General features: G+C 41.5%; 1 protein-coding gene across 5 annotated transcripts in view; it reads left to right on the top strand.

Annotated features, from left to right (window-relative positions):
• The window catches only part of MDGA1 (MAM domain containing glycosylphosphatidylinositol anchor 1), a 281,764-nt gene that overhangs the window by 182,975 nt on the left and 72,599 nt on the right, over window positions 1–26,190 (top strand). For all 5 annotated transcript variants that reach the window (XR_014154409.1, XR_014154410.1, XM_081854150.1 and 2 more), the window contains exon 11: window positions 24,989–25,166. Coding sequence is in view for 3 of the 5 variants with exons in the window: in XM_081854150.1 (XP_081710276.1) it covers window positions 24,989–25,166 (178 nt within the window). In the remaining 2 variants the exon portion in view is untranslated. The remainder of the gene's footprint in view (window positions 1–24,988; window positions 25,167–26,190) is intronic.

Below are 26,190 nucleotides of genomic sequence, written 5' to 3'. Positions count from 1 at the left end.
GCAGAATCACTGTACATTCAATGAGACAGAACCCATCTGTGACCTGAGGCTGTGGCAGGAAAAGGTAGCAAAAGGTACTAGAACTGTGGTAAGGCTGGATATATGCATTCCTGATGTGCCTCCCAAGTTGGCAAGGATTCTGTTTATTCCATTAAGATGTCCCTCAGAGCCACACCAGGCTGGAGTATAAACTGAATATCTCCACTTTATTAAAACTAGTAATGTCTCCATTTGGGGGGGTCCCTCGCTGAACCAGATTGCCATTTCAGATTAATTTCTACTAGACGACCTGGTGTGTCTTTAATGAGAGAGACACCAGAGTGATTTTGGGAGCAGGAGGGAGGCGAGCGATTCACTTTGCTTTTGCCGTTTTATCCCCTCCATATTTGATAAACATTCCCTGCTGCCTACAAAACAGGTCTGGGGGGTCTGGTGCTGGCTGCTGTTTGCCTCATCAGACAAACAGTCTAGCGTTAATGAGGCTTGAGACAGTGGGGGTCCAGGCTGGCCACATAGGGAGGTGTGAGACAACAGAGCTGTTGGGACTTGTGTGGGACAAGGGTGGCGTCAACAGAGATGTACCGGCGATAATTAGAGCAGTGGCTGAGTGGCCAGTGAAAGACATTAAAATGTATTCTTTCATATTGGTCAAAATTTGCCCTGTGTTTATTTTGAAAGGGACATTAATGTGTATTTAATAGGTATATACTCCTTGTTTTCTAACTGTGCATTTAGGGTGCTACTCTGTATTGAATGTGTTGCTTATGTTTACATGCACTCTGTGTGGGGCTGCCTTCAGAAACTTCAACTTACACAGAATGTGACCTCCACAAAGCTTGTGGTCTCACCTCTGTAGGGTCAGTTTGTTTCTACACCCAATTTAAAGTGCTAGTACTTTAATCATTTGTGAATAGGTTATTTGAAGGGCTGCCTGTTTCCATAGAAACCTGACTGGGCCTGTAAAGATCAGCCTTGGAGGCCCTGCTTACCGTCTGCCATCAAGTTCTATTAGGTTAGCAAGCACTAGAAACGGGGCCTTTTCTGTCATGGTCCCACATTTGCAAGGATGAATCTAACAGTTTGTTTCCAGTCCATGTCAATTTTGCATGTGTTCGTTCAACTGTTCCATCCTGCTTCCACAGGATGTTAGCTGCTCTGAGCCCGGTTTTGGCCAGGGCGGGCGGGGTATAAATAAAATTGTTGTTGTTGTTGTTGTTGTTGTTGTTGTTGTTGTTGTTGTTGTTGTTGTTGTTGTTGTTGTTATGTTTAAAAAATCAACATGAAAATGTTTACAGTATTTACCCATTTCATCTCTGTATGCATTTCTAAATATGTTTTATCCTAAAGTATGCATTTTTAAGGCATTTTGTTGTAAATTTTGAGCCAAGAACTTAATTGCGAAATTCCATGATGTGCATAATTATGTTCCGATCTGCATTTTCCTTTAGCGGGTGCAGATCAGGTAAGTTTGCATCCAGATTCAGCAAAATCAAATTTCTCCAGCACCCCCACGTATCTATGAAACTGCCCTACAAGGCAAATGTGTCTAGCCCAGCTCCAATCTATATTAGATTTTAAACAGACCATAAAAACTTATGTGTTTCAATCTTCTTTTAACTAAGATGTTGGGATGGATATTGAATTGGTTAAACTGTTCCTGTTTTTGTTTTTAATTGGTTTTATCTGAATTGCTCGTTTTTAGGGTGCTGCTTTTAGTGTCGTAATCACTTTTGGATTGCTTTAATTGCATTTTATGTTTTTAGTTGTTTGTGTGAGTCACCTTGGGAGGGCTTTGCACATAAATATTAGAAATAAATAAATACCAAGCCCTGTGTTTTCGAACACTACAGTACAGCATGCCCATGTCAGCCCAACTTTGTAAGCATGCTCTATCTGTTCCCTAAAGTCTTTTGGAAGTGAGACATTGCTTGAGTCCAACAGAAAATATGTACATGTCAATGTGAAAAGGATTGTAAGGGAACATATTTTGAAGTTAACATTCATAAATATTTTGTGGCATGTAGCAACACCCTATGAAAGTGGCTTATGTGGCACCATATTGTGGACTGTGGATTGGCTGCATTGAATAATATTGAATATTCACTAATATTGTACATTGCTTTAAAAGTGACATGTTCAGTTATGGAAAAGCCATTGTCCATGTCAAAACACTGCAAATTTTCTAACGCCCTTTTGCTCTCCTGCTGTTTTCAAGAGTCTTCTTTTCTTTTCCTTGTTTCCTTTGATATTCCTCAGCTTTGTTCTCCCTCATTGCCATTTAATCTGAAAGTCAATGGCAGGGGTAGTCAACATGGTGCCCTGCACATGTTGTTAGCCTGGCCAGGGATGATGGGAGCTGGAGTCCTGGGCTCCTGGTGGGGAAAGGGCAGAATATAAATTGAAGAAACAATAAACAATCCAACAGCATCTGCCTCTGATCTATGGGGAAATGCCATCATTTAACCATATCTCATGGTTGGTGATGGCTGGTTCCCATTGTGCGTGGTAGGGCAGAAGGCAGAGGGCCAGTGACAGTCGCAGGCAGAACCAACTTAATCCAGTCTTATCTCCCTCTTCCTCTGACTGAGTCATACAAGGGCAATACTGAAGTGGAGGAGAAGGAAGCTGACAGAAAGTGCCATCCCATGGACTAGTTGCAAGTATGGAAGTGTGCAGGTGAAGGCTGGCTGAAGGCAACCTGATGTTGGGGTGGCAGTGCCCCCTTCACCCTAAAAGAGCAACCATCACTGTTCCAAAAAATAAGTTTGAAATGCACCAAACTAGTTGTGTTGTTTTCCCTCTTCCCCACTTCATTTGAAACAAGTGGACCTATATTTTGGAACATAGATGAACATAATAAGCTGCCTTTTACTGGTCCATTTTACTGTCTGCATTGGCTGTTACTGGCTTTCCAGAGTTTCAGACAGACGTCTTATTTGGCCAAACTGAAAGATGTCAGGGATTAAAGCTGGGACCATTTACTTTCAAAGCATGTGCACTGCCACTGAGTTGTGGCTCTTCCATAAATATATAAATACTGATATATAAAATGTACTTAGAAGGAAAAATTCACATTACAATGTTGAAGGATGTTCATGAGCATATTTCTTTTTTAAAAAAAATGCAAATTGCTGCTGAATTGTGGAGAACTGAATTTAAAATTGGAAAAATGAGAAACCGAGAGAACTCAAAATGACAGATTCTTTCATCCATATCTACAAGTTCTTTCATCAATATCTACAAGAATCACAAAGTCAAGTGTGTGAGCTAGAGTTCATGCTTAGATGGCTCAGTGCTTAGAAATAGAAGACACACCGTTTTCATTAATGAGAGGTTATTTTTATATGCCTTGATATGCCAGAAATTACTAAAAAAAATTTTTTACTATAAATCCACCGAAGATGGGAAAGCTTCTCAGAGTGGGGCGTGTGAATATGCCTGATGTAGGAGTGTTTGGCTCTCCAAGCAGGAAAATGAATCAGTCCCCCATATTTTCTCCCAACACAGACATAGCTTCAGGCAAAAAAACTGTGGAAATTGCTGCCACTGAAGCCAAGGTGGTGGGTTTTTTTTTAGTTTTTTAGTTTTTTGCCTGAGGGCAATGAAAAACCTGAAATGCTCTGTGGGAAAGACTCAGGTGATTGAATTTGCTTTGCAAACAAATAGGTTAACATTTTGTCAGCTCAAGGGGATTACATGCTGTCTGCATGACTCCATGATCACCAAGGAAACAGCACCACATGGGACTGCTATGACAGACCTGTGTCCATAACAGAGTTATTTTGAGGTTCATTGCTTGTGCTCATATTGAGCTAGACTTTACTGGCAGATAACTGGGATTTTCAGAGGTTTTAAGGCTGAAGATCACTCCCAAGTTCCTCTAGTCTGGTTCTGTACAGAATGAGAGAACCGTTGTATATACTTCACAAGCATGGCCTGCCTGCCTATGAGGCAGCTGCCTCAGGCAGCAGGATCAACAGGGACGGTAGGGCAGTGGCAGTGGCAGTGTGGCCAAATCTACTGCCTCCTCCACAGCCCACCCTGCCACCACCATACTCAAGCACACCAGCTCTATGGTGGCCAGCCCAAAGCATCACCAATGTCACAATGCTTGTGCCGTTATGAAGTAAATTATAGGAAGACAGTGCTGGAAGGCCCAGATGAGCTGAGACCAGAATGCAAGCAATGTGCTGCTGAGAGGGATGTGGAGGCAGCTGGAGCCAAGTTGGAGGGGGACTGTGAATGAGGAGCTACTGGTACTGAGAAGTGGCATTTTCCATTTTGCCTCAGGCGGCAAAACCTTCCAGGCTGGCCCTCTTCATAAGCACAAGTCCTGATTATCATAGATCTAGATAACATATGAAGTAGCCCTAATAAACTCCTATGGTACAAACACCAAATCTCATTCCAGTGGTACCTCAGGTTACATACGCTTCAGGTTACAGACTCTGCTAACCCAGAAATATTACCTCAGGTTAAGAACTTTGCTTCAGGATGAGAACACAAATCGTGCTCCGGCAGCGCGGCAGCATCTTCAGGTTAAGAACAGTTTCAGGTTAAGTACGGACCTCCGGAACGAATTAAGTACTTAACCTGAGGTACCACTGTACTTGAATAGAATTGGATCCCTCCCACCACCCCCTTGCCACTCTGAGGTGGCATGCAAATAATTCCTGTGCATCTCATGATCATAGTGTTGTCAGTTCAATATTTCAAGAGTAGGGGAACTTAGGTATCAGAATATATGAAAACAAGATTGGCCACGGTGGTTTATCGAAATGTGAAGTATGGAAATTGAAAGCATCTATTATGTTTGATAGGATTGTGACATACGGGAATGAAGACAAGCCTTTAATACAGGGGGACTCTCTTAAAATGAGGGCTATCTGGCAGTCTACATGAATGTTACCAGATTACCCAGGTTTGAAATATCTCCAAATATGTTACTGTTTCTCTGTGTAAATTTCTAGCTGAAGTGCATAAAACAAGGAATATTTCAGCAGCAGTAAAATGGGCAGGGCTCTAAAATGTTGCTTGATGCCCACAAGTAACAATCTGCTTATTATTAGTTGTCAGTAGCACCTACACTTTGGGGTGTAAGTCAGTTGCAGAGCTTCAGCAAGAAAGTAAAATATATGGGCAGTCTTGACTGTAGCCCACCCTATAATTTGGCATTCCAAGAAGCTGATTATACTGAAAGGGGACTCGCTCTAACTGCTGATCTGCTAAGCCCTTTTGACAGAAGTGGATGAAATTTGCAGTCATACTGGCCCCTTCAGAGTGCATAAAGACTTCCAAATTACAGGCAAATAGTCCCAGCAGCTTTTTTTCAGGGTGACTTTAATGTTTGATTTTTAAAGGAGAAAAGGAAGAATAAGAAAATGTCTATGAGCTTTTTGCGCGAGAGGGATTGAATGACATTTGAGAGCAAAGGTTGCCCATTCTGAGGAAGTGAGTCCTCAAGATAGCTGCAGTGTTTTTCTTACAAGGACAGGCGTTACAGTTTTACAGTGGGTAAAAAAGAAACAGCTTAATATTCCTTAGTGTTTTGTGGGCAGTTGGTCTGAAAATTGCAGACATAAAAGAGGTGCCCCAGGGTAAGAAACATGCCAAATTGCAGGCAAATAGGTCCAGAGGCTTTTGCACTGGTCATATTTAAAGTTTATTTTGTAGTGAGAAGAAGTCAAAGGGATTCACTTCTGGGTAAAATCATTCCTTCTGATTACAAGCTTAACCTGTCAGTCACAAGAGATTCTCCCTGCCCACTCTGATGTGTCCTTTCTACTCCTCTGTTACTCCACTCTGGTGTTAATGGTAGTATGACAGAGGTAGAAAACAAACAAAACCCAGATGGCAGACGAGATTCTTACCTCTCCCACTAGCCACAGACGACCTTGGACAGGTATGAAGCATGTCCACCTGCAAATCACCTGACCTCATTATGACATCAGGCATAGGAGCCAACTCCTAGGGGCCTAGGTCCCTTGCCCCCCCATTAAATATTTAAGGGGGCCAACCCCCCTCCCAAGTTGATGGGCTTTGCCATTTAAATGGTATGTGTGCACTTTTAGCACTCTGCCTTGCTTCAAGATCACATGAATTATCTCCTGCTCTCCTTCTGCATCTTGGGGCTCAGATGGCCTTCTGGCAAATATTCACTTGTACTTCCTTCTTGACAAACTGAAGATTAGGCCTGGTCTTCTCTTACATGGGGGAAACATATGCTAATATAATACATACTGCTTTCTTATCATCCCCTAATGAAAGACATTATTGAAGTGTGTAGAACAAGCAGTTACAGTAATTCATGACAGCACCAATTTGGCTTCTCGGAGAAGCTATAAACTGCTGTTCCCTGAGCCTAATGAGGATGGGCAGCTGATTTTGTGTGTCTGTGAGGTGGGTGAGAGAAAAAGCGACTTCTCTGTGGCCAAGAATGTGCTAGAATGCCCTGACTGCCCAGCTGAAGGAAATGGGAGTTTCCTTCTCCTCTGTAAGGAAAATCCTTTAATATTAACAATAGCAATGTATTCCTGGAAAATAAAGCCCACACAAATGTTCAGGGAGTAGCTGTTGAACAGGAGAATATGCCTCACTTGTAATAAACAAATAAATGAAACAAAGATCATCACATTTTTGCTACCACTAGAGTTTGTAGAATGCGAGCACATGAATTTCAAGCTCACCTGTGTGCCTGGCCACAGTAAGCAGATTTTATATTTGCAAGTGAGGCTGTTCACCCTGGAAACTTGTCATTAATCATCCTCTTCCAGTGGATGAGAGGGTACATAATTGGACAGAACATTTCATTAAAACCCACAGTCATTATCTCCTGACATATCTCATCCTGAGACCGTGAGCATGCAGCGAAAAATGCAGGGTTGTTTGTGAGAGGCTTCACCGCCCACCTTTGTGGATATGAGGAGTTAGATCAGAACTCTCTGCGAAGCATCCCAGAGAAGCTGGTTTCATATCTAAGCCAAATCAGCCATCCCTGGCCACTGGGCATGTCCTTCTGGATTCCTTTCCCAGATTAGACCTCACATGAAGCCCAGAGGAAACAATAAACTCTGTACAGAAGCCTTCAGTGTGGCACAATTTCAGGCTAGCAAATCAAGCTTCTTCATCAACCCCAGGGAGGTTTCCATCACAGAGCGAATGTTTTTCTTCTCACAAAACTGCACTGTGATCAGAGGCTGGGAGAGGGAGGTTTGTTTGGCAGCTTGCAAAGAAATCAGATCAAAGCTTTACGTAGGCAGCATTTTGGAGATGAACTTTTCTCTGGTGCCCCTATCATGTTCGCTCCATTAACATGGGGCCTAGGGGAACAGAGATTCAGCCATTCAAATCTAGTCCATTGAATGGAGGGTTTTGCTTTGCTGCTGCTATTTCCTTTCTGAATGAGGGCACTGCAAAATCCACAGTAGGAAGTATGGAAATAGTTCAGCTTCTGGCAAGGTATCCACACAATGGACCCTTACTTTAAGAGAAAGCTCATCTTTCAAAGGATTTTATTTTCTCTAGGGTATCCTAAGCAAAAAAACTGATTCTGAACACTGATTGTTCCTAGCTGATCTCTGTAGAAGAGATGTTATTACTACAGTGTCCACTGTTTTGTCATTCCTGACCCCAGGATTCTCTAATTGAACCCCATATTTGCTTCCTGTTCCCAATTCAGCTGAGCAAACTCGTCACCATCTCTCAGAATGTTGTATTGATTCAACCTCTTTCCCCCATGCTCAATGGTTTACATTTCAAATTCAATATGCAAACAATATTTGCCAGATGAAAATAAGCGCACTGACGTATGAGAGTAACTCATAATATCAAGGTTACAAAAAAGCACCCTGAACAAGTCACTTCCATGGGGTCCAGAGAATATACACAACAAATAGCTGTGGGAGGTTTACACTTCCGGAAACAAATTACTATTCCTATTTAAAGCTATTGGTTTCTCAACAGTTATAGTAGAGCAATGGGGGGAAATGCAAAGCAAACAAAAAACAGTGTTGCATGAGATGTTATGCAATTAGTGTAATTACATAAAATGAAGAACAAAAGCACAATCACCTTTTGAAGAAAAAGCCTTTCAGTTTTTACAATAGCATGCTGGCCAGCACTTGGAATTAAAAACAGGAGATAAATAATACAGTACAGACTTCCGGGTTAGCACGAACGGCTAATGGCGGATTCCCTCCGAGCTCCGGAGGGAATCGGCTCTGCTGAAGACGGGTCTTGCCGTGCCGGCGACACGGGGACCCTCAGAAACCGCAGGCGCGGAAGCCTGCGGACTTGGTGACTCGGTGGGCACCTTAAGCGCCCTCCCCGACCCACGAAGAGCCTTTTTAAAGGCTACGGAGAGGGTACGGAGAGTGGCGTGGTGCTGAGAGTAGACCGCTACTTCAGTAGAGCGAAGCCGCAAGCCATGGCCGGAGAGCGCTGACTTTCTTCCCAAAATTTGGACTGGATAATAAAGGACCCGTGAGTAGTGGAATTTGGACTTTAAAATTTTTATCCTTTGAATTCGGCACGATCGGGGGATGTGTTAAAGGGAAGTCCGCACCCCCTCTACTTATAGACGATTTAAAGCAAGGAACGGAGAATTAAGGCGGAATGAATACTGTTTTGATGATTTAAAAGTTTTTCACAAATTTGTTAGAAGAAGATTTCGTGCTGGAGAGAAAGGGAGGAACTTTGGAACTTTGTGTGTAATCCACCCCAAAACCCGGGAGTGTCCTGTTTGGGTGCCGGAGGAAGAAGTGAAAGGAGTTTGACAGCTGTCAAAGAAGCTGTCAAACGGGCGGACAAAGTAAAGAATTTTGTTATTTAACAACTCTCTGAATTAAAGGTGATACATTTGAACTGAGGCGATTGGAAACAAAGTAGTGATTATAACAAAGTAACAGATTATTGGAAAAGGACTACTAAATAACTGAAAGCCCCCTAGGGGGAATTAGTGACATTACAATGGCTGCAGAGGGAAAATTACTGGCGGAGATAGAAAAAATGTTCTTTCTCGTGGGAATCCTGCAAGAGCAGAGTATGGCTCTGAGCAAAGTATTTATGACCTTGAATCCTGAAACAAACAACTCTGCTGAATGCACAAAGGAGATGTATGATAAAAACTCTGCAGCTGAGCAGGAAGAGATACTTTTGGAATTGACAGAGAAGAAAGAAGGAGTGCAGACACTACAAGTGGAAAATATCAACCAGGAATCTACACTGTTAGAGTATGAGCAAGAAGACCTTCGGATTACAAATCTGCGAAAGATGAGAAAGAAGAAGAGGGAAGTCCCTGGAGTACTTGGAATATTAAAACTAAAAAGAATAAAGCAACATGATTGGGACTTTCCTCTTGAGTATGGAAAAGTAGATGATCCTTCGCAGCAAACGCTTCTTAACATTCTGGATGAAAGAAAATATGATGTGACTCTGACTGAACTCCTTCGGGGTCTTAGGACCAACAAAGAGGACTATCAATATAGTTGGCAGAGAGGGGCTGACAGAGAATCAGACGCCTCGGACGTGAGGAATCCGGGCTAAGAACTATTTTTTGTTTGTTTTTTGGACATTTGTTTGGGAAGGGACAGAAACCGGGGCAGGGGGGGGGAGAGAGAATAGAATTATAAAATGTTATGATTTGTTTTATTTGGTCAATGTGACCTATAATTAATATAATAAAGGGAAAATTTGTGGAAGGGAAGTTAGATCGACCTTAAAAAAAAAAGAAATTAATGATTATAAGAGAATTGGATAAGTTGAATATAGATAAACAAAAAGAATTAAATTTTTAAAAGCAATATGAATATGTTTAAGACGTCGGGTAAGAACTTGCTGAATTAATTATTGGAACTGGGATGTAAGAGGAGGGGGTGGGGGGAAGTCAATGAAAGTGGGTAAAGAAAATTAGGGTATGAAATTGTATTTGTGTGTTCTTGTCTTTGTGTGTGTGTTTGTTGTTATAAAATGTAAAAACCCAATAAAAAAAAAATTTTTTTTTTTTAAAAAAGATAAATAATACAGTACAAACTAGCATGTAAGCTGTACTTGACTGGAGAGGGGGCTTACAAATCTACTTTTGTCCATAAATGCCTCCAAACTCATGTCACTTTGGGAACATATAAATATCTATAGAAATCATAGGGAAAGTTTCTCACACCCCTACATTATGCCCCTTGAAAGAGTTTTAAGTTGTGATCTTTGACACATACTTTGGATTGGTTTATTAGGAATCTAAATTTCAAAAAATGTACATTTGCCTAGAAAATGTTTATTAATTTATATCTATCTATCCAACCCTTCAATAAAATTTTCCAGTATGTTAAATCCAGATCCCAAATACCTTTGCTTTCAGTACATGTGTTTATAGATGCCAGGAAAGTGTGGTATTAAAGCAAACATCACAAATTTATTGATTTCTGTTTAACAAAACTTACATATTGCTTCGTTTAAAAAATACCTCCACGTGGTTAACGTAATAACAAATTACACATCAGCAGCTGATACACATAGTGCAAGTCTTGATTTGAATGACTGAATGTTCTACACAGTTTCCCTGTGCACATCAGCAATGTAATCTCTCCTGGTCTGAAATCTATTTTTTTTAAAAATAATATTTATTAAATTTTCCAATAAAAACATTCAAATACAAACAACAATAATAAAAACAAACACAAACAAAGGACAACAAGTATAATTTCGAACCTTATTTTCTCAACCTAATTTCCCCGACTTCCTCATACCTCACCGTTTTGTATTCTAGTTTCATTATCCCATCAGCAAATCCATTCCCTTGTTTCCCAAAAGTTTTTTACTAATTCCATTCCTTTTCTTACTCAACATCTCTGAAAACCACATTATTTTTAAACCCATGTCAATCTAACATTCATTAATCTTATAGTGTTTATTAAGATAGTCCTTAAATTTCTTCCAATCTTCTTCCACTGTCTCTTTCTCCTGGTCTCGGATTCTGCCCGTCATCTCTGCGAGTCCCATGTAGTCTGTCATTTTCATCTCCCATTCTTCCAGAGTGGGTAAATCTGATGTCTTCCAATACTTTGCAATAAGGATCCTTGCTGCTGTTGTGGCATACAAAAATAAAGTTCTGTCCTTCTTTAACACCACATGGCTGACCATACCCAGGAGAAAGGCCTCTGGTTCTCCTGGTCTGAAATCTAGCCAGCCGCTGCTTTGCCGTTGACTTGCAATGCAGCTTTGCATGAGTCACATTTTGCACAAAACAGCCTGCACATAAATAATGTCTCATCTGTGCCTTCAGTGCTTTTGGATGCCCGAATCAGCATGAGAAAAAACAATTCACATAAACGCACAGATTTCTAGTGCTGGCAGCCATTAAATCTGGCTCCTGTCTGCATTTTATAAATGCATTTAGGTCTGTGAAACATGAAGAGCTGAAGCTGCTAAGGGTATATGGCAACAGAGAAAGACATGGGCTGCCCCTCGTGAAAAGAAAGTGCCAAGCGTTGGAAGAACTTTCTAAAGCAGTGAGAAGCTGTTTCTCCATCGCCAGAACCATGTCTTCTGAAACCCCACAAGGCCTGATTCTCTTTCCTGCTTACTTGCCATGAATAAATCAGATGAGATAGACCTTAGTGTCAATAGTAGGCAGAGAGCATACCCTTCTACTTGCCTGCTAGCGCTAAGGATTGAAATCTGCTTTCAGTGTAATGTGCTTTGGTAAACTCATCTCAGAAGCAAAATAAACTAATTGAAATAGAATTTGAACAAGTAAATCATAGAACTGGCAAGGCCCCATCCCGGATCAGGACTCTGTTCATTACTCTCTTTGCAAGTGTGCCAAGCCAATGTTTATGCTTATCTCTTAACATTCTCCTTCCTGCCAATTCATACTTAAAGTGCAAAAGGAAAATAAGACAATGCCTAATTTTCTTTCATTCTTAAGTTGAACCCAGATAGCAGCGGTTGATAGTGCTCAATTGCAAGTTCAGGAAATAATACCTGAAAGCAAAGGTATCGACTCAAGTTGGGGGAGTTTGCACTGCCAGTAACTCCTATCATCACTGGCCATTGGCGTGCTGAATGAGGCTGATGGGAGTTGGTCCAACAACATTTGATGGGCAACAGGTTCCCCATACCTACCATAAAGAAACAACCAGCAAGTTGGGATAGGTAACATTCAAGAAATAGAAAACATCTTATGTCAGTATGTATGGAATTTGTGTCTATGGTGGGATGTGCATTTGAGGGCAGCATGATCACAGAATTGTAGAGTTGGAAGGGACCCAACTCTCACCTCTTCCAAACTCTGCAATGAAGGAATCACAGCTAAACAATCCCTGGCAGATTACCACCCATCCTGTTTAAAAACCTCTAATGAGGGAGAGATGTACCAAAGGGTATATAATTATAATTTGTTCTGTTTTTATTTTGTTTTGTTATTTGTACGATAATTGGGAAAGCCGTGGAAGGGAATATTGGTCGATTTTAGGAAGAATGTTTAAGAATGAGTATTGATGTATAAGTATTGGTGTTTAAGTTTGGATAAGCTAAAATTGGTCTTTAAAATGATCTAAATTAAATGAAAATAAGGTCAGCAAAATTAAATTGAGGAAATGGATGAAAGAGGAAAAGTAAAATAATAACATGTTAAAATAAATTATTAAGTTAAAGTTGAGAAATAAGTAATAAGGATTTGCTGAGCTAATAATTTGAATTGGAATACAAGAAGGGGAGGTGTGAGGAGGTCTGAGAAACAAGTTAAAAGAAAATAAGCAATTGAAATTTTATGTGTTTTTAATTGTTTTTAAGTTCTGTATTTTTGTCATTTTTTTGTTTATTTTTGTTTTTGTTTTGTTATTGAAAATACTAATAAATTTTCATTAAAAAAAAGAGAGAGAGATCACCACCTTACACGATCACATTGTGGAACTTTGTTGGGCATCCTGTCTTGTTGAGCTATGTGAAGAGCCCTTTCTGGGTCAATGACCTTCATCAGGTCCATGAAGGCACCTCTGCTCTCAGCATTTCTTCTGCAGCTGGCACAGTGAGAAAATCAGGTTGACTGTTAACCTATGATCTCTAAAGCTGCATTGTGACTTGGGATAGACCTGTCAGTGAGTGGCTGTAAATTGTTGAGAACTATTCGGGTGAAGGCTTTCCCCACAGTACTCAGCAGAGAGATTCCATGGTAGTTGTTATAATCATGGCGGCCACCTTTGTTATTATAGAGGGTCACGATGCACATATGGTGGCACGAATGCTTCTAACACCTCAAGAGAAGGCCATGGAGGTGTGTCATGAGGGAGGAATTGAGGCCGGCTTTCAGCACTTCTGTAGGGATTCCGTCCTGTCCTGGGGCTTTACCTCATGACTGAGAATTGATGGCATTCTTCAGCTCACCAAGGGAGGGACAGACATCCGGCTCTTCCAAAGCAGGCATAGTCTGGTTACTGTAAATTGTTTTGTCAGAGACCATGTTTTCCTGCAAGTACAATTCTTGATTGTGCTCTGCCTATCGCTTCATCTGCATGGGATCATTAAGACCTTAGTTAACCACTGAGGAAGGCTGTACATTGTCAAAGTGCATTTGGCTGCTTGTGACATATGAAACGACCCATGTTTATTTGCCCTTGAGCAAATAGTGGTTCCATGTTTTATATGAAATGATATTTGTAAAATTGCCCTAGATTGGCCAGGAGGCTGTTTGTGTTTAAATGTCTTGCAGGGATATTTAAAGTGCTGGTGTTACTTGCGGTTTTCTCTTCCTTTCATATTACATGTGCCAACTTGCTGCACCATCAGCTGGTGAGTGCTCAGGACAGCTGACATTTGCTAAGCCCTTGTTATGGTAAAAACAAAGTCCAAATGCAGTGGTAGAGCACATGCTTTGCAAAAAGTCCCAGGTTCAATCCCCAGCAGCTCTATTTTAAAGGATCAGGCAGCAGGTAATGTGAAGGATCTCTGCCTAAGGCCCTTGAGAAATGCTGCTGGTCACAGTAGTCAGTAGGGCAGGGAGGGCTAAGGACCATTTGGCTCTCTGGAGGATTTTGGACTCCAGTTCCCATCAGCCCCAGCTAGATCAGCTAATGGCTAGGAATGATGGGAGTCATAGTCCATCAACATCTGGAAGGACACAGGTTTTCCCTTCCCTATTGCATTGGGTTAGACAGACAAATAGTCTACCTATAAAATACATTTTGTGAGAAAAGTTTGCAAATGCATTGGTTGAGAGAATATACATTTAAAAATACATCAGTATTCATGCAGGGTTTTATTTTTTAAGAATTCACAGATTAATACAGGGATGGGATAGCCTTATGGGTGAATACATATGAAAGTGACGTAGATGGTCAGCAGATGGATTTGCTCATTTGTACACTGGGCAACCTGAGAGGAACTGGAGCTCTCTTTATTCAAAGATGTGTAGAGATCATGATATTTCTAGACTTTGTTACTTAACTAAAGTATGCTGTTGCCCTTAGTCCAAAAATTCCTTCCTACCCCACTTATTTTTTGGGGGGTCTTGGTGTGGTCTGGTCAAGCAAGGTTTTGCAAATTTGACAAGAGACTATGCAGGACATCAACAATATATAAGCATATTGTAAGCAATAATGACTCTGTCTTACTGCTTTCTAGTCTAGGAAAAACTATAATTACTATACACAGCTAGTGTTACCTCATGTCTTGCTGGGTGTTTTTTTCTTAGAAGGTTCAAATGTAATTGCTACCTCTTGTCGTAATTTCATAGTGAAAGCCATCATTGATAGTGCTTCTCCCTGTTCAGCCTTTGGTTGTGCTTTATAAGCAGGCTGCTTGGTTGAATCCCATCTTTTTTAGACATGTTTAATTGGTTGCTGTTTAGCCAGCCTGTCATATAGGCAGTCATCACTATTGAACATTATTTCCTTAGCCCAGAATCCACTTGCAAAGCTTTTGACATCCCTGTAAGAAACCTGCATCACAATTAGAGTCTATTCTTGTCGTTAGAGTTTCATCATGTCCCTTGTTCTGAAACTGTGGTGCGCAGGAAGAAGTTTAGGCTAGGTAGTGTGGGTGACTCAACTCATTCTTTCAAACTGCTGATTAGCCAGTATCTCTGCAGCAGGATGGCTGCAATGGCTGCTAGGCCCCCATAACTTCCCAAAGGCTTTTTATCTATCTCAGGGGTGAAGATGACATTGATTCCTTGAAATGTTACAGACATTGGAGCACACACCTGCAGCCAAGTAAGAGCAATATCTCTAGGCCATGCTAACCCTTTTAATACACCCACTGAGGTCTCTGTATGTCAAGATAATTGATCCTGCCTGTGTGCGCCATTTGTAGCCATTTTATTTTAAAAAAATTACAATCCACTCTAGAGTTTTTGGCAAACGGAAGCATCATTTGTTGACAAATCAGTGCAACCTTGAATCCATCAGTTCTGCCTCTTGTTAGGAAAATATGAAGCTGCCTTATACTGCACCAGACCATCAATCCATCTAGCTCAATGTTGTCTATACCAGGCATAGGCAAACTCAGCCCTCCAGATGTTTCTGGACTACAACTCCCATGATCCCTAGCTAACAGGACCAGTGGTCAGGGATGATGGGAATTGTAGTCCCAAAAACATCTGGAGGGTCGAGTTTTTTATTCTTGGTCTATACTGACTGGAAGCAGCTCCCCAGGGTTCCAGACAGGAGTCTTTTCTCAGCCATACCTGGAGATGCTGGAAATTGAACTTGGGACAGATACAGGTGCTCTGTGACTGAGATACTACCCTTCTTCTTTGCCTTTGATAACTGCAGTTAGTATACACCTTAGGAAAGAGTTCTGCTTTTTAACCTCATTGGCTGCATCCAGTCTTTCAACTGGCCCAGGTCAAGGATGGAGAAATGTGGTCCTCCACATGTTGCAGGCAGTGCCAGATTTACATATAGGCCAAACAGGCTGCAGCCTAGGACCTCATAATCTAGGGGAACCTCAGCCTCTTGCCATTAAAAAACAAGGAAGCAAAAACACAGGTATATTTTACTATCTAGGACCAGTTGTTTAGTAACATTAAATATGTGACGTATGAGTCTATGCCTGTATAACAGTTACACAAGCGCATACCTACTGTTTAGTAAAGTTCATGGGGGATTTAAAGCTACTCAGAATCAAATGATAAAATCAGCTATGAAGCAATGCAAGTGTTCAGATACCTGTCTATCATTATAGCATGCATTTTCAGAACAAGTGAGGATTCTTTTATGTCATTGTGAATCACAATAATATTTAATTTCAACTTTTTGTGAAAATAATGAGTTACAGATAGGTAGCCGTGTTGGTCTGCTATAGTCAAAACAAAAAATTCCTTCCAGTAGCACCTTAAAGACCAACTAAGTTAGTTCTAGGTATGAGCTTTCGTGTGCATGCACACGAAAGCTCATACCTAGAATTAACTTAGTTGGTCTTTAAGGTGCTACTGGAAGGAATTTTTTGTTTTGAAAATAATGAGTAAGTGATATGAAAGTGGTGCTAGTAAATGAAAGTGACAAAAAGAACAGAAGGAAATACTCAAAACGTTTAAAGCCAATCATGTCATATGGCTTTGTACAGCAGGCCGAAGCAGCCCTACATGATCCCTCAGTTGCAGAACATTCGTGTTTACAAACAGAAGAAATCAAGTAGACTATGCTGAGCAGTCTGAGCAGACTGAAGAACAATCAGTTTAGATTCAGAACGCAGCTTCCCAATACAAGGAGAACTGTTGTCAGTAACTACCACGACAAGTACAGAAACTTCTGGAAAAAGTAACAATGAAGTGACGGGATCTGCAGCCAAAGAATTAACACAAGGCACTGAGGGAACATGCCACGAGATAGTTACACCAAAAGAAACAGTTCATGCTCTTTACCCTCTAAAAAATTTGGAAAACAAAGCAAATGATCTCAGCAAAAACCCTTGCATAACAAACACAAAATACCAACTGTTCATGCTACTTGTGATTTCAGAGTCCATAATGATGTAGTTTTATGGACCTCATTGAATAACAAGGAAATAACATTCTGGGTTGAGAAAGGTCCGTCGGAATGTCGGCGCTGGGATGGACCTTCTACCACTTTGAAGCGAACATCCAAAAACCAATCCCAGTTCTGCTCAAAAAAATTAATTTATTCCACTAAAGTAAAGGGAGAAACCTACCCTCGGGAATGGCTAGTGTACTCTCCCATGAAAGGAAAAGTCTACTGTTTGGTGTGCAAACTTTTCTCTAACCAAACTTCTTCAACTACAGCTTTAGTTTCTACTACATTTGATGATTAGCATCACACTTCTCTTGTTCAAACCACAGAAACTCTAAAAATCATATGAACTCTATCCTAACATAGTTAACAAGAAAGCATGGCCAAACACTCACATCAAAACTTGAAGAACAAATAAAAGCAGAGCAGGATTACTGGAGGCATATACTTCTGTGAATTACTGCATTGATTTCCCTTTTGGCAGAACAGGAATTGGCATTTACGGGAACAACATATGCTTACTTGACGTTGAGAACGTATGCTTATTTATTTGCTCCCTGTTGGGTCCATCATCTCCCCCACCCCACCCCACCCCAAGCATCCTCTGTAAAAATAATTTCCCACTGTAGTTTATTGGGACCACTGCTTGAAAATTGCAGAAGCAAATGTGCAAATGTTACATTGGATTTGGCTAGCTAAGGAACTTTTTTAATGAATTGACAACCAGAACATGCTAAGTTTCTATCTCCAGATACCGTATTTCATTTTTAATAATCTGGAACTTCTGCAGCAGTCCCATGCCTGTGAAACAGAAAGAAGCAATATTGCAAGATTGTTGTGTGGATAGGTGATGTCAGGATGCCTGCAAAGGGTTTCTCATTTTTAAAGTGTTGTTTGTGAGTAATACATCTAGTTTTTTTATTCTCCTATTGCAGAAGAGTAAACACACTCATACTCAAATGTTGAAAAACTGTGGCTGACTCTTATTTCTCTCTAAAGGTGGGTTTTAACTCTTGAGTTGGTTTTTTTCTATTCTATTGATTTATAGATTGGAAAAAACCAAGCTTTTCTGACGAAATTTTAAAGCATGCTACTTAGAAGCCTAGATGTAATGATATGTCACATTCATTGCTATTCTTTCATCGCTTTACTCTGAAGCATGCCTCTCTGAAAATTACCTTGGGCTTTGCTGTGTTTCATTTCTTCTTCTTGGCAATCAGCAAGTAGCATAAACATCTAAGCTTATTTTATGAACTACAATAAAACTTCAGGACCTGATCCAGAACTGTGGAAATAGCATATGGAGTACAACTAACTGGTTCTGTTGTTTTAATTATTTGATTTTGGTGGTCCTCAGTTAAGGAATGTGATATGTTTTGGGGGATAAATATCTTCTAGGACTTCATGTATAAATGGAAGCTCTCTCTGTTGCAACAGCATAGTTGTTAATCCAATTAAATGATTAACATCACAGTTAATTTCCAAAGGTACGTCCTCAAAACTTCACATTGTAGGAAATGTGACTGAGAAACCCTCTAAGATACCTGACATCCTTCAATAACAAATGGTGTGCTATTTAATTCTTGTATATGCGTCTATGATTTCAGAAGGCCCATAGTCCAAAGCTTCTTCCCAAAGTATGGCACAAGTTGTCCCTAGGGATAGATGGAACAGCCTGTTTCCAGTCAATGTCAATGTGTTGATTCATAAATCCACCACGTTTCCTCATTAATCTGCATTTTTTTATAAACTGTACAAAAATTGTATTTTAATAACATATTTGAACACAGATACAACTGTGCAATTTTAAACATATTTTGCCCTAAAATCATTTCATTTTATTTTCACACATTTTGGCGTGGGTTGGTTTTGGGTTTTTTTAGATGAGGGCTGCTGTATCACAAAATCCAGAGAAATGCACAGTGTGAAGGATAATTATGTTGCAGTCCATATATTAGTTTGAAAGATGAGAATTAAAAATAGACTGAAATTCTCCCCCATGCCTAGCTGTTCCCAGCTGTTTGTTTTCCACATGAAGCATGACTTGGCTGTGATAGAGAATTCCCTTTCTACATACCTTTTTGATAGCCCAACCAGTAGCAAATGAAAACTGCCCCCAGATTTACATGGAGCAGGCCGAGGAGTCTTTCAATTCACCATGTACTTGATGAAGCAGACTGTAATCCATGAAAGCTTATGCCATAATAAATGTATTAGTCTTAGAAGTGCCAAAAGGTTTATTGTTTTTTACGCTTAAAAATGCATTTTAAAGTGTATCTTCTTTCAAAGTATGTATTTTGAAATGCATTTGGATACCCTTTTTTAGCTTAAAATATGTGTCGCAACATTTGGGAAGTGTAGATAGCAAAGTTCTGGTTGTATTACCCCGGTAAGTGCCGATCACATCCATTTATCCTGGAATTTGCAAACTGTGATTCCCTGAAACATCCTTAGTTGTGAATACTTTGTGGGGGTTACAGTTGACTGGCTGCAGAGAGAGAGAACAGGCAGAGTAAGGGAGCCTAAGAGATCTTTCGACATCATGAAGGACCAGGGTAGGGTTGTGACATTAATTATGAAGTCTGTTTAAGGAGTTGGCTGAGGTAAAAGGAAACATTTCAGCTGGTGCCCATTGGGACTGGTAGGGCAGAAGGCAAGGAGGCCAACAGTAGGTGGAGCCAGAGGCAATGTAAGGCAGAGCCAATTCATTCTAATTCTGTCCCTGTCCTCCTTGTTAAGTTATACAGAAGCAACACTAAGGCTAAAGAGGAGGAAGCTGACAGCTAGTGCCACCCCATGGATTGGATGTAAGTAAGAAGACAGGCAAGGGGGATCCAGCTGAGGGCAGACTGAGGTTGTTGGGACATTGGTTGTTGCCCCCATTTGCCTTAATGGACCAGCCTCTGCTGGCTTCAGACTTGGAGGGTGTGACTATAAGCTAGAAGAGGCAGTGTGATCTTTGCTCCCTCCTGTAGTGGTTTTTCTCTCAGTTTGCCTTTGGGGTGGTTTCTTAGGCCAGTCTTTGCCAACCACATGCCGGCTGTAGCTGATGGGAGCTAACAATGTCTAGAAAGCATCAGCTTGGGGAAGGCTGGCTTTCTCCTTTTCCTAGAGCGGCACGTGTGATGTCTGCTGCAAACCATTTGTGGATGTGGAAAACAGAGTGCTTTCCACCTCCCGCCCCTGCTCTCATTATTCGGAAATGGAAGGAGGTACAGGCAAAGGGATGAGACTGAGAGGTATGCTGTGCTTCTGCTTCTGCTTCTGCTTCTGCTTCTGCTTCTGCTTCTGCTCCAGCCCCGCTGGCAGCTAACTGCACCCAGTGATGAATGAGCTCATTGCTGGGTCCTGTACAAGCTCCTCCGCCGAGGATTCAGAATCTCTAATAAGGCAGCCCACATTTCCCCCAGTGTGGGTGCCTGTGTGTGCTTTATTAACTGTACCAGAGTAATATCAGACCACAGCTCTGGGGCCAGCCTGGCCAGGAAGGGAAAGGGTGTTTCAATCGAGGCAGAGCCGCACAAAACACACAACAAGGGGGCAAGATCAGAGGTGGTGTCAAGGGGCCTGTATGATGAAAAATCTCCCAAATTGAGACCTTCAGTGGTATTGCACCATTGTGAAGCTAGCATCATCAATCATGAGGGAAAAACGTGTTTAAGGATCCTGCAGCTGGAGCCAAATTTCAGCCTGAATGTTTTTGCAATATCCCACTGGGTAAAAAAAACACGTCTAGAGTCCTTGTGGATTAAATGGCAGCCAAAAGACAAACAGAGAATGATCCCCTGTTCTTGCTTCTCCTCCTCTTCATATTGCACAAATGATTTGTTGCTCGTCTTTGGAGCTCCTGTCTATGCTTATCCTGGAGCGTTGTGTGGCTTCAGGTCTCTGATGCTCAGAAATCATATAGAAGACTTACCCTGGGCAGGGTTTTTTGGGGGGTGGAAATGGAATTTGGGGTGTAAAGGAGGTTAGCTGTGAACAGACTGTGAGATCAGTATACAGTGGGACTGTTATGGAGGCCTATATCATTACCATTAATGGGAGAAGACTGGTGAGGGCAGGAGGTTTTGAGTGAACGTAGTAAGATTAACTTAGTCTGAATCCAACCCATTATGTCTTGGCTGCTAGTGTTGCCTCTTCTATATGTAGCTTTTTGCTCTTAAATGATTTTTGTTTAGGTGACAAAATGAATGAGAGACATAGGGGGCTAGTTCACACTGGGACTTTAGCGGGAAACTTTTTATTTATTTATTATTGCATCTATATCTTAACGTTTCTTTGAGGGAGCTCAAAATGGGGTATATACTTCTTCTCCCCATTTTATCCTCTCAGCAACCCCATGAGGTAGATGACTCCAAAAGACAGTGACAGAGAAATTTAGGGCGTATGTTTTTCCAGTGTTTAAATACTGCTGTACTTGGCAGTATTGAATCTCCTTCTGAACTAGTGTTTCTCTTTCCCTCTTCTAATTATAAAGAACAGCATCAGCTCATGACAGATGCATACTGGGGACGGGGGGCAGGCTAGTTGGGAGAGAGAAATAATGTCAATTTAAAAACTGACTTTAGGTTACCAGTTCTTTCCCCACCTGTCCCAATACTGCTTACCATTTTCTTTCATATTAATGGTTCTCTTCAAATTTCCATCCCACCTGTCAGGTGGTGGTGTGGTTGCTCAAGAGCAAACAGGCAAGACTGACCTGTCTTTTCCAGGCTTTATTATTAGTACAAACTATTTACAGTGAAGAGCGTTGCATGCTCATGTCTGGCTCACTTGCTAGCCGAATCTGGGAGTGGGTGGTCCTTATACTTCCTCCAGCATAACAGTTCCAACCTTCTCCTCAACCTTCTCCTCCCTTCGCTGTGCCTAAACCTACTGCGCAGACTAGGAGCTGGCAAAGGGGTACTTCCCTCCTCTCTGGTTTGCTCAGGCTCAGTATTGAGGCTCTCCCTAGCATCCCCTGCTCCCACCACTTCCTCTCCACTGGAGGTTCCCTATAACACAACTGCCCTTCCACCTCTCGCCTCTGAGCTGATGGCAGTTCCCTGACACCACCATATGAAAGAAAATGGTAACCAATATTGGGATGGGTGGATGGCACCCCCCCTGGGCAGGCAGCTAGCCCTGCACCTGGGTGCACAGCATGTGTGCCGCTTCGGTTGCCAGAGCAGCTAGCTCTGCCTCTGAAGATACATTTTGTGTTATCTGGAGGAATATCCTAGATATTAATCATTTCTTGATATCTTGATGCCAGACAATGTGTTTGATAGATGGATACAGATAAATCAGAGGCCCATCTCATGCATGCAGTTTGCTCCCCTACAAGACCCTGAACTGTTGGAGATCACATGATTACTAGAAAGTAAATTCCAACTATACGGGCCCTTTGTACAGTGCATTTGCAAACAGAGCAAGCCAAGAGGGAGTTGAAAATATTACAGGAGCCATTCCATGTGTAGTAGTTATGTTATGTGGGTTTTCCCCGAGTTGGCTTGGTGTGTGCTGGACATAATGGAACAGTTCTCCCTAACCTTGGGATAGCTGCCTCACCATCAAAAATCCTGGCTCATAATTGCAAAATAGCCTTCCTTTCCTGCTATCAGACTTCTTCTTGATTCTGCTATCACACTTCACATTGTTTCCAGGAAATAGTGTGTTGCATGCCGAAATATATGAAGGGATTGCCCCTGGAAGTAGGATATTGTCTTGCTTGGCTGAGACTGTGAGAAAGCTGGCAAACAGAACGACTCATCTATAGGGGTTCTGTTCAAATCTGTATCCATTGTGGATATTTGCAGATGAGGCACACACTGATTAAAAATGGATCCTGGCTGGATTCCAGAAACAATATGATTTTCATTTTATTTGTCTCATTCTCTGAGAAGCTGCCTCTGTCCTAGGTCTCAGTCATACCATCTCCACTTACAAGAACGGAAGAGTGTAGGGGAGGAAAAAGGCATCTGGGTTTGTCCAAACTTCCACTTGTCTGAGCAGTTTTCTGCTTTCTAGGCACAAGCCTGAGTGGTTCTGTTTGCCACGTCGAACCCACTCTTTAGTGGAGCAAGCATCAATCTTCAGAATACCCAACAGATGTTTGCTCCAATTCAGTGGTAAACATTGGATTTTCCTGTGGGAAGCAGCAGGACAAGCAAAAGTCTGGATGGGCCCTCAAACAAGACAGTGTTCTACTTGAAGATGCATGGAAGACAACCTGGACATACCTGGAGTTTAAACAGATTGTTTAAGTAACAATAGATAAGTGGTAGTATTGATGGGACATAAATTTGGTTCAGTTTGAATTTTAATGGAAGCCTACCTTATTCGAACTTTCTGAAACAATATGTGAACCGAAGCTCAGCTAACCTTCAAAATTCGCACTTCTCTGAATTTGTGGTGCTGTTCTCTAACCCAATAATGTATCGGGAGAAAGTATGCATTGAAATGCACACATTAGTGAAAATAACAATATATCAGGGGCAATCGCATATAAAAACCGTGTAGATTTTGATACATTTGCAGGAAAATGCTGAGAAACTTTCATGAGGATGTCTTTAAGATAAAAATGAAACTGATGCAGAAATGTGGACAACAGAACTTAAGGCAGGGAAAATGGCAACTGGAAAGAAACCAAAATTCACAAATTCATCCATGCCATGGAAGTAGTAATTTTCCATCTGGGAATTATACGTCTGAACTGCAGGTCAGCCAATGAACAGATTAGGGTCATCTGTGGGCTTTGGCTAATACTTAATAGCAGGTCCATGCAGTGCTTCCCAACAATTCTCTCTCTGTTTCCTCTTCATTGCTTGAAGTAGATTAGGTGACAAGGACGCACATCCTGCTTCCTTGTCCATATGCACTGGTCTCATTCTGCCTCCACCATCACCACAGAAGCTGAAATAATGCACAGACCTCCCTCCTCTTCATCTGCCTGCACATTTACAGGCAGTGTGACAAAACTTCAACATGCTCCAGAATGGCTTGGTGGAACTAGAGGGGAGGAATTCACAACTTTAGAGGGGAAAGGGGGAGGGAGAAGGCCACAAGTTTTGGCCCAGGACTTGCCAGCTGTCACACCCTCAACCTTCAGCATGAAATAGCGGTAATATATTTCTAAGTGGCCATATTTTGAAGCAGCTGGCAGGAGCTCATTATCAAAATAGTACAATGAAACTAAAGCCAAGTAGCTAGTTTTGATTCAAGCCTAATGCCCTTTCAGCTGTTAATATACAGAGTGAATGTGCCGGGGCAAGGGGGAATCACAGCCAGCAGTCTCTGCTCATGACCAATGAGTGCTCATTAAAGCGCCTGAGCAGATCCACTGCACATGCATGTTCATTCCATATGCACAATTATGCTTATATGATGTATACCTATAAATGTAAATTGTGACTGTGGCAAACATATGTTTGAAAGGTGAGTCCCGCAAAGGCAGTATTAACTGCAGAACCCTGTTGAACATTACACAGTGGCTTTCTTGCTCTGTAATTTGGGGAATTTATTGCTATGTAATTTGGGAAATGGTTCTGCTGCCCCAAACACAAAATTCTCATATTCTTTCCACTGGAACCATGACTCAGATGCACTTTGGAGTTTTGAGTCTTTAGCATTCCATATTTTAGAAATGTTTTGTTTTTTTAAAAAAACTGTTGAGGATGCAGAATCCTGCTTCATATTTTAAGTTTTAGCACCATGCCACAAGAAGAAGGGGCGACAGAGGACGAGATGGTTGGACAGTGTTCTTGAAGCTACTGACGAGTTTGACAAAACTGCAGGAGGCGGTGGAAGAGAGGAGTGCCTGGTGTGCTCTGGTCCATGAGGTCACAAAGAGTCGGACACGACTAAACAACAAAAATTCATACAGGAATGCATAGAGCACCTGTAACCTATGTTATAGTTAATAGTCGGCAAGAAGAGAGAAGACAGAACACCCAGACTAGAAAACTCATTAAGTGCTTTCAGTGTTCAGATTTCAAAACCCTTTTCTTTGTCTAACCAAAACCTGGTTTATACCTCTTCAGATGAATCACAGGGACCTGCCCCCCAAATCCATTTCTGTGCGGAAGGTGGAAAAGGGCATGCTGCAAGAATACCTCCTGACTGACCTGAAGGTGCCTCTGAGCTATGAAGTTCGCCTCACACCCCTAACCCGCTTTGGGTCTGGGGACATGGCTACCCGCACCATCCACTATATAGAACGTAAGTTTCTTGCTCTTTTACCTTATTGAGTGACCAGCCCCTTTACAGCAGTATCACGGCCCTGAAGGGGGGTATTTCTCCAGAGAGAACCTTAGTCCTGCCAGCCATTTTTCAGAATAACTTTGAAGGGCTTGGGAGGCCATACACATACCACCATCAGATTGGGCTGTTTCCTTGTTCCACCTGGCACACTGTTCTTCCTCTAGAGAGCTTACTAATCTCTGTGTGGTTCCCAGGCCATTTTACATTCAGACAGAGCTCAGAGCCAGGCCTCCTTAGCAAAAGCAGTAGATCTGCAATATGTGCTGTCCAACTCATCCACTGCCATCAGATTCTTTGGACTGTTTGTATCCATGAATCCTTTGCTGATATCAGGATACATAGGCAGATTTTCAGTGGGGTCCCAAGTGCAAAATATTCGGTGAGCTTCAGCTTCAATGGAGCATCAAAGTCCTTTCCACTCACATATGAGCTTCTGGTTCCTTGCCATGAATCATAAAACAGTCATAAAACAGTTGCATTTTTCTACCACCCACAATTTTGGTGCTATGCACAGGGCCTCAGATTCAAATCCTCCATTTGATACATGGTTTTCTCTCACAGGAAGCTAAGTCACAGTTCAATACAGTTCTCTTTATAAATCCTGTTTCACATTGGGATTTAACCTTATAATATCAGCTGCCACTGTTTTTCCTTCCCAACTGGTTGTACCTATTCTCTTGAGCTTTCTTGGTTCCCATAAGGCTCCACAAATGAGATATAGTAAAACAACTTCCCTCTTTCTGAAGCCTTTCTGAAACTTGGGTCTCCAGATGATGTTGGACTACCACTCCCATCATCCCTAGTGAGAAGGGCCAGAAGTCAGGGATGATGGGAGTTGTAGTCCATCAGTGTCTAGGGAGAAAGGCTGGTCAAGAGTAACAGAATGCTAAGGGGCATGAGTACTAATCAGATATGTTGGGAACAGTTCAAACATTTTCTTCCAATGAGTATTTGTATTTGTATATGATCTTACACATCTAAT

This window comes from Podarcis erhardii (assembly GCF_964252035.2).
Source record: "Podarcis erhardii genome assembly, chromosome: 3".
Lineage (NCBI taxonomy): Eukaryota > Metazoa > Chordata > Lepidosauria > Squamata > Lacertidae > Podarcis > Podarcis erhardii.
The sequence above is the reverse complement of the archived record's forward strand: the minus strand, read 5'-3'. Positions and strand labels throughout refer to the sequence as shown.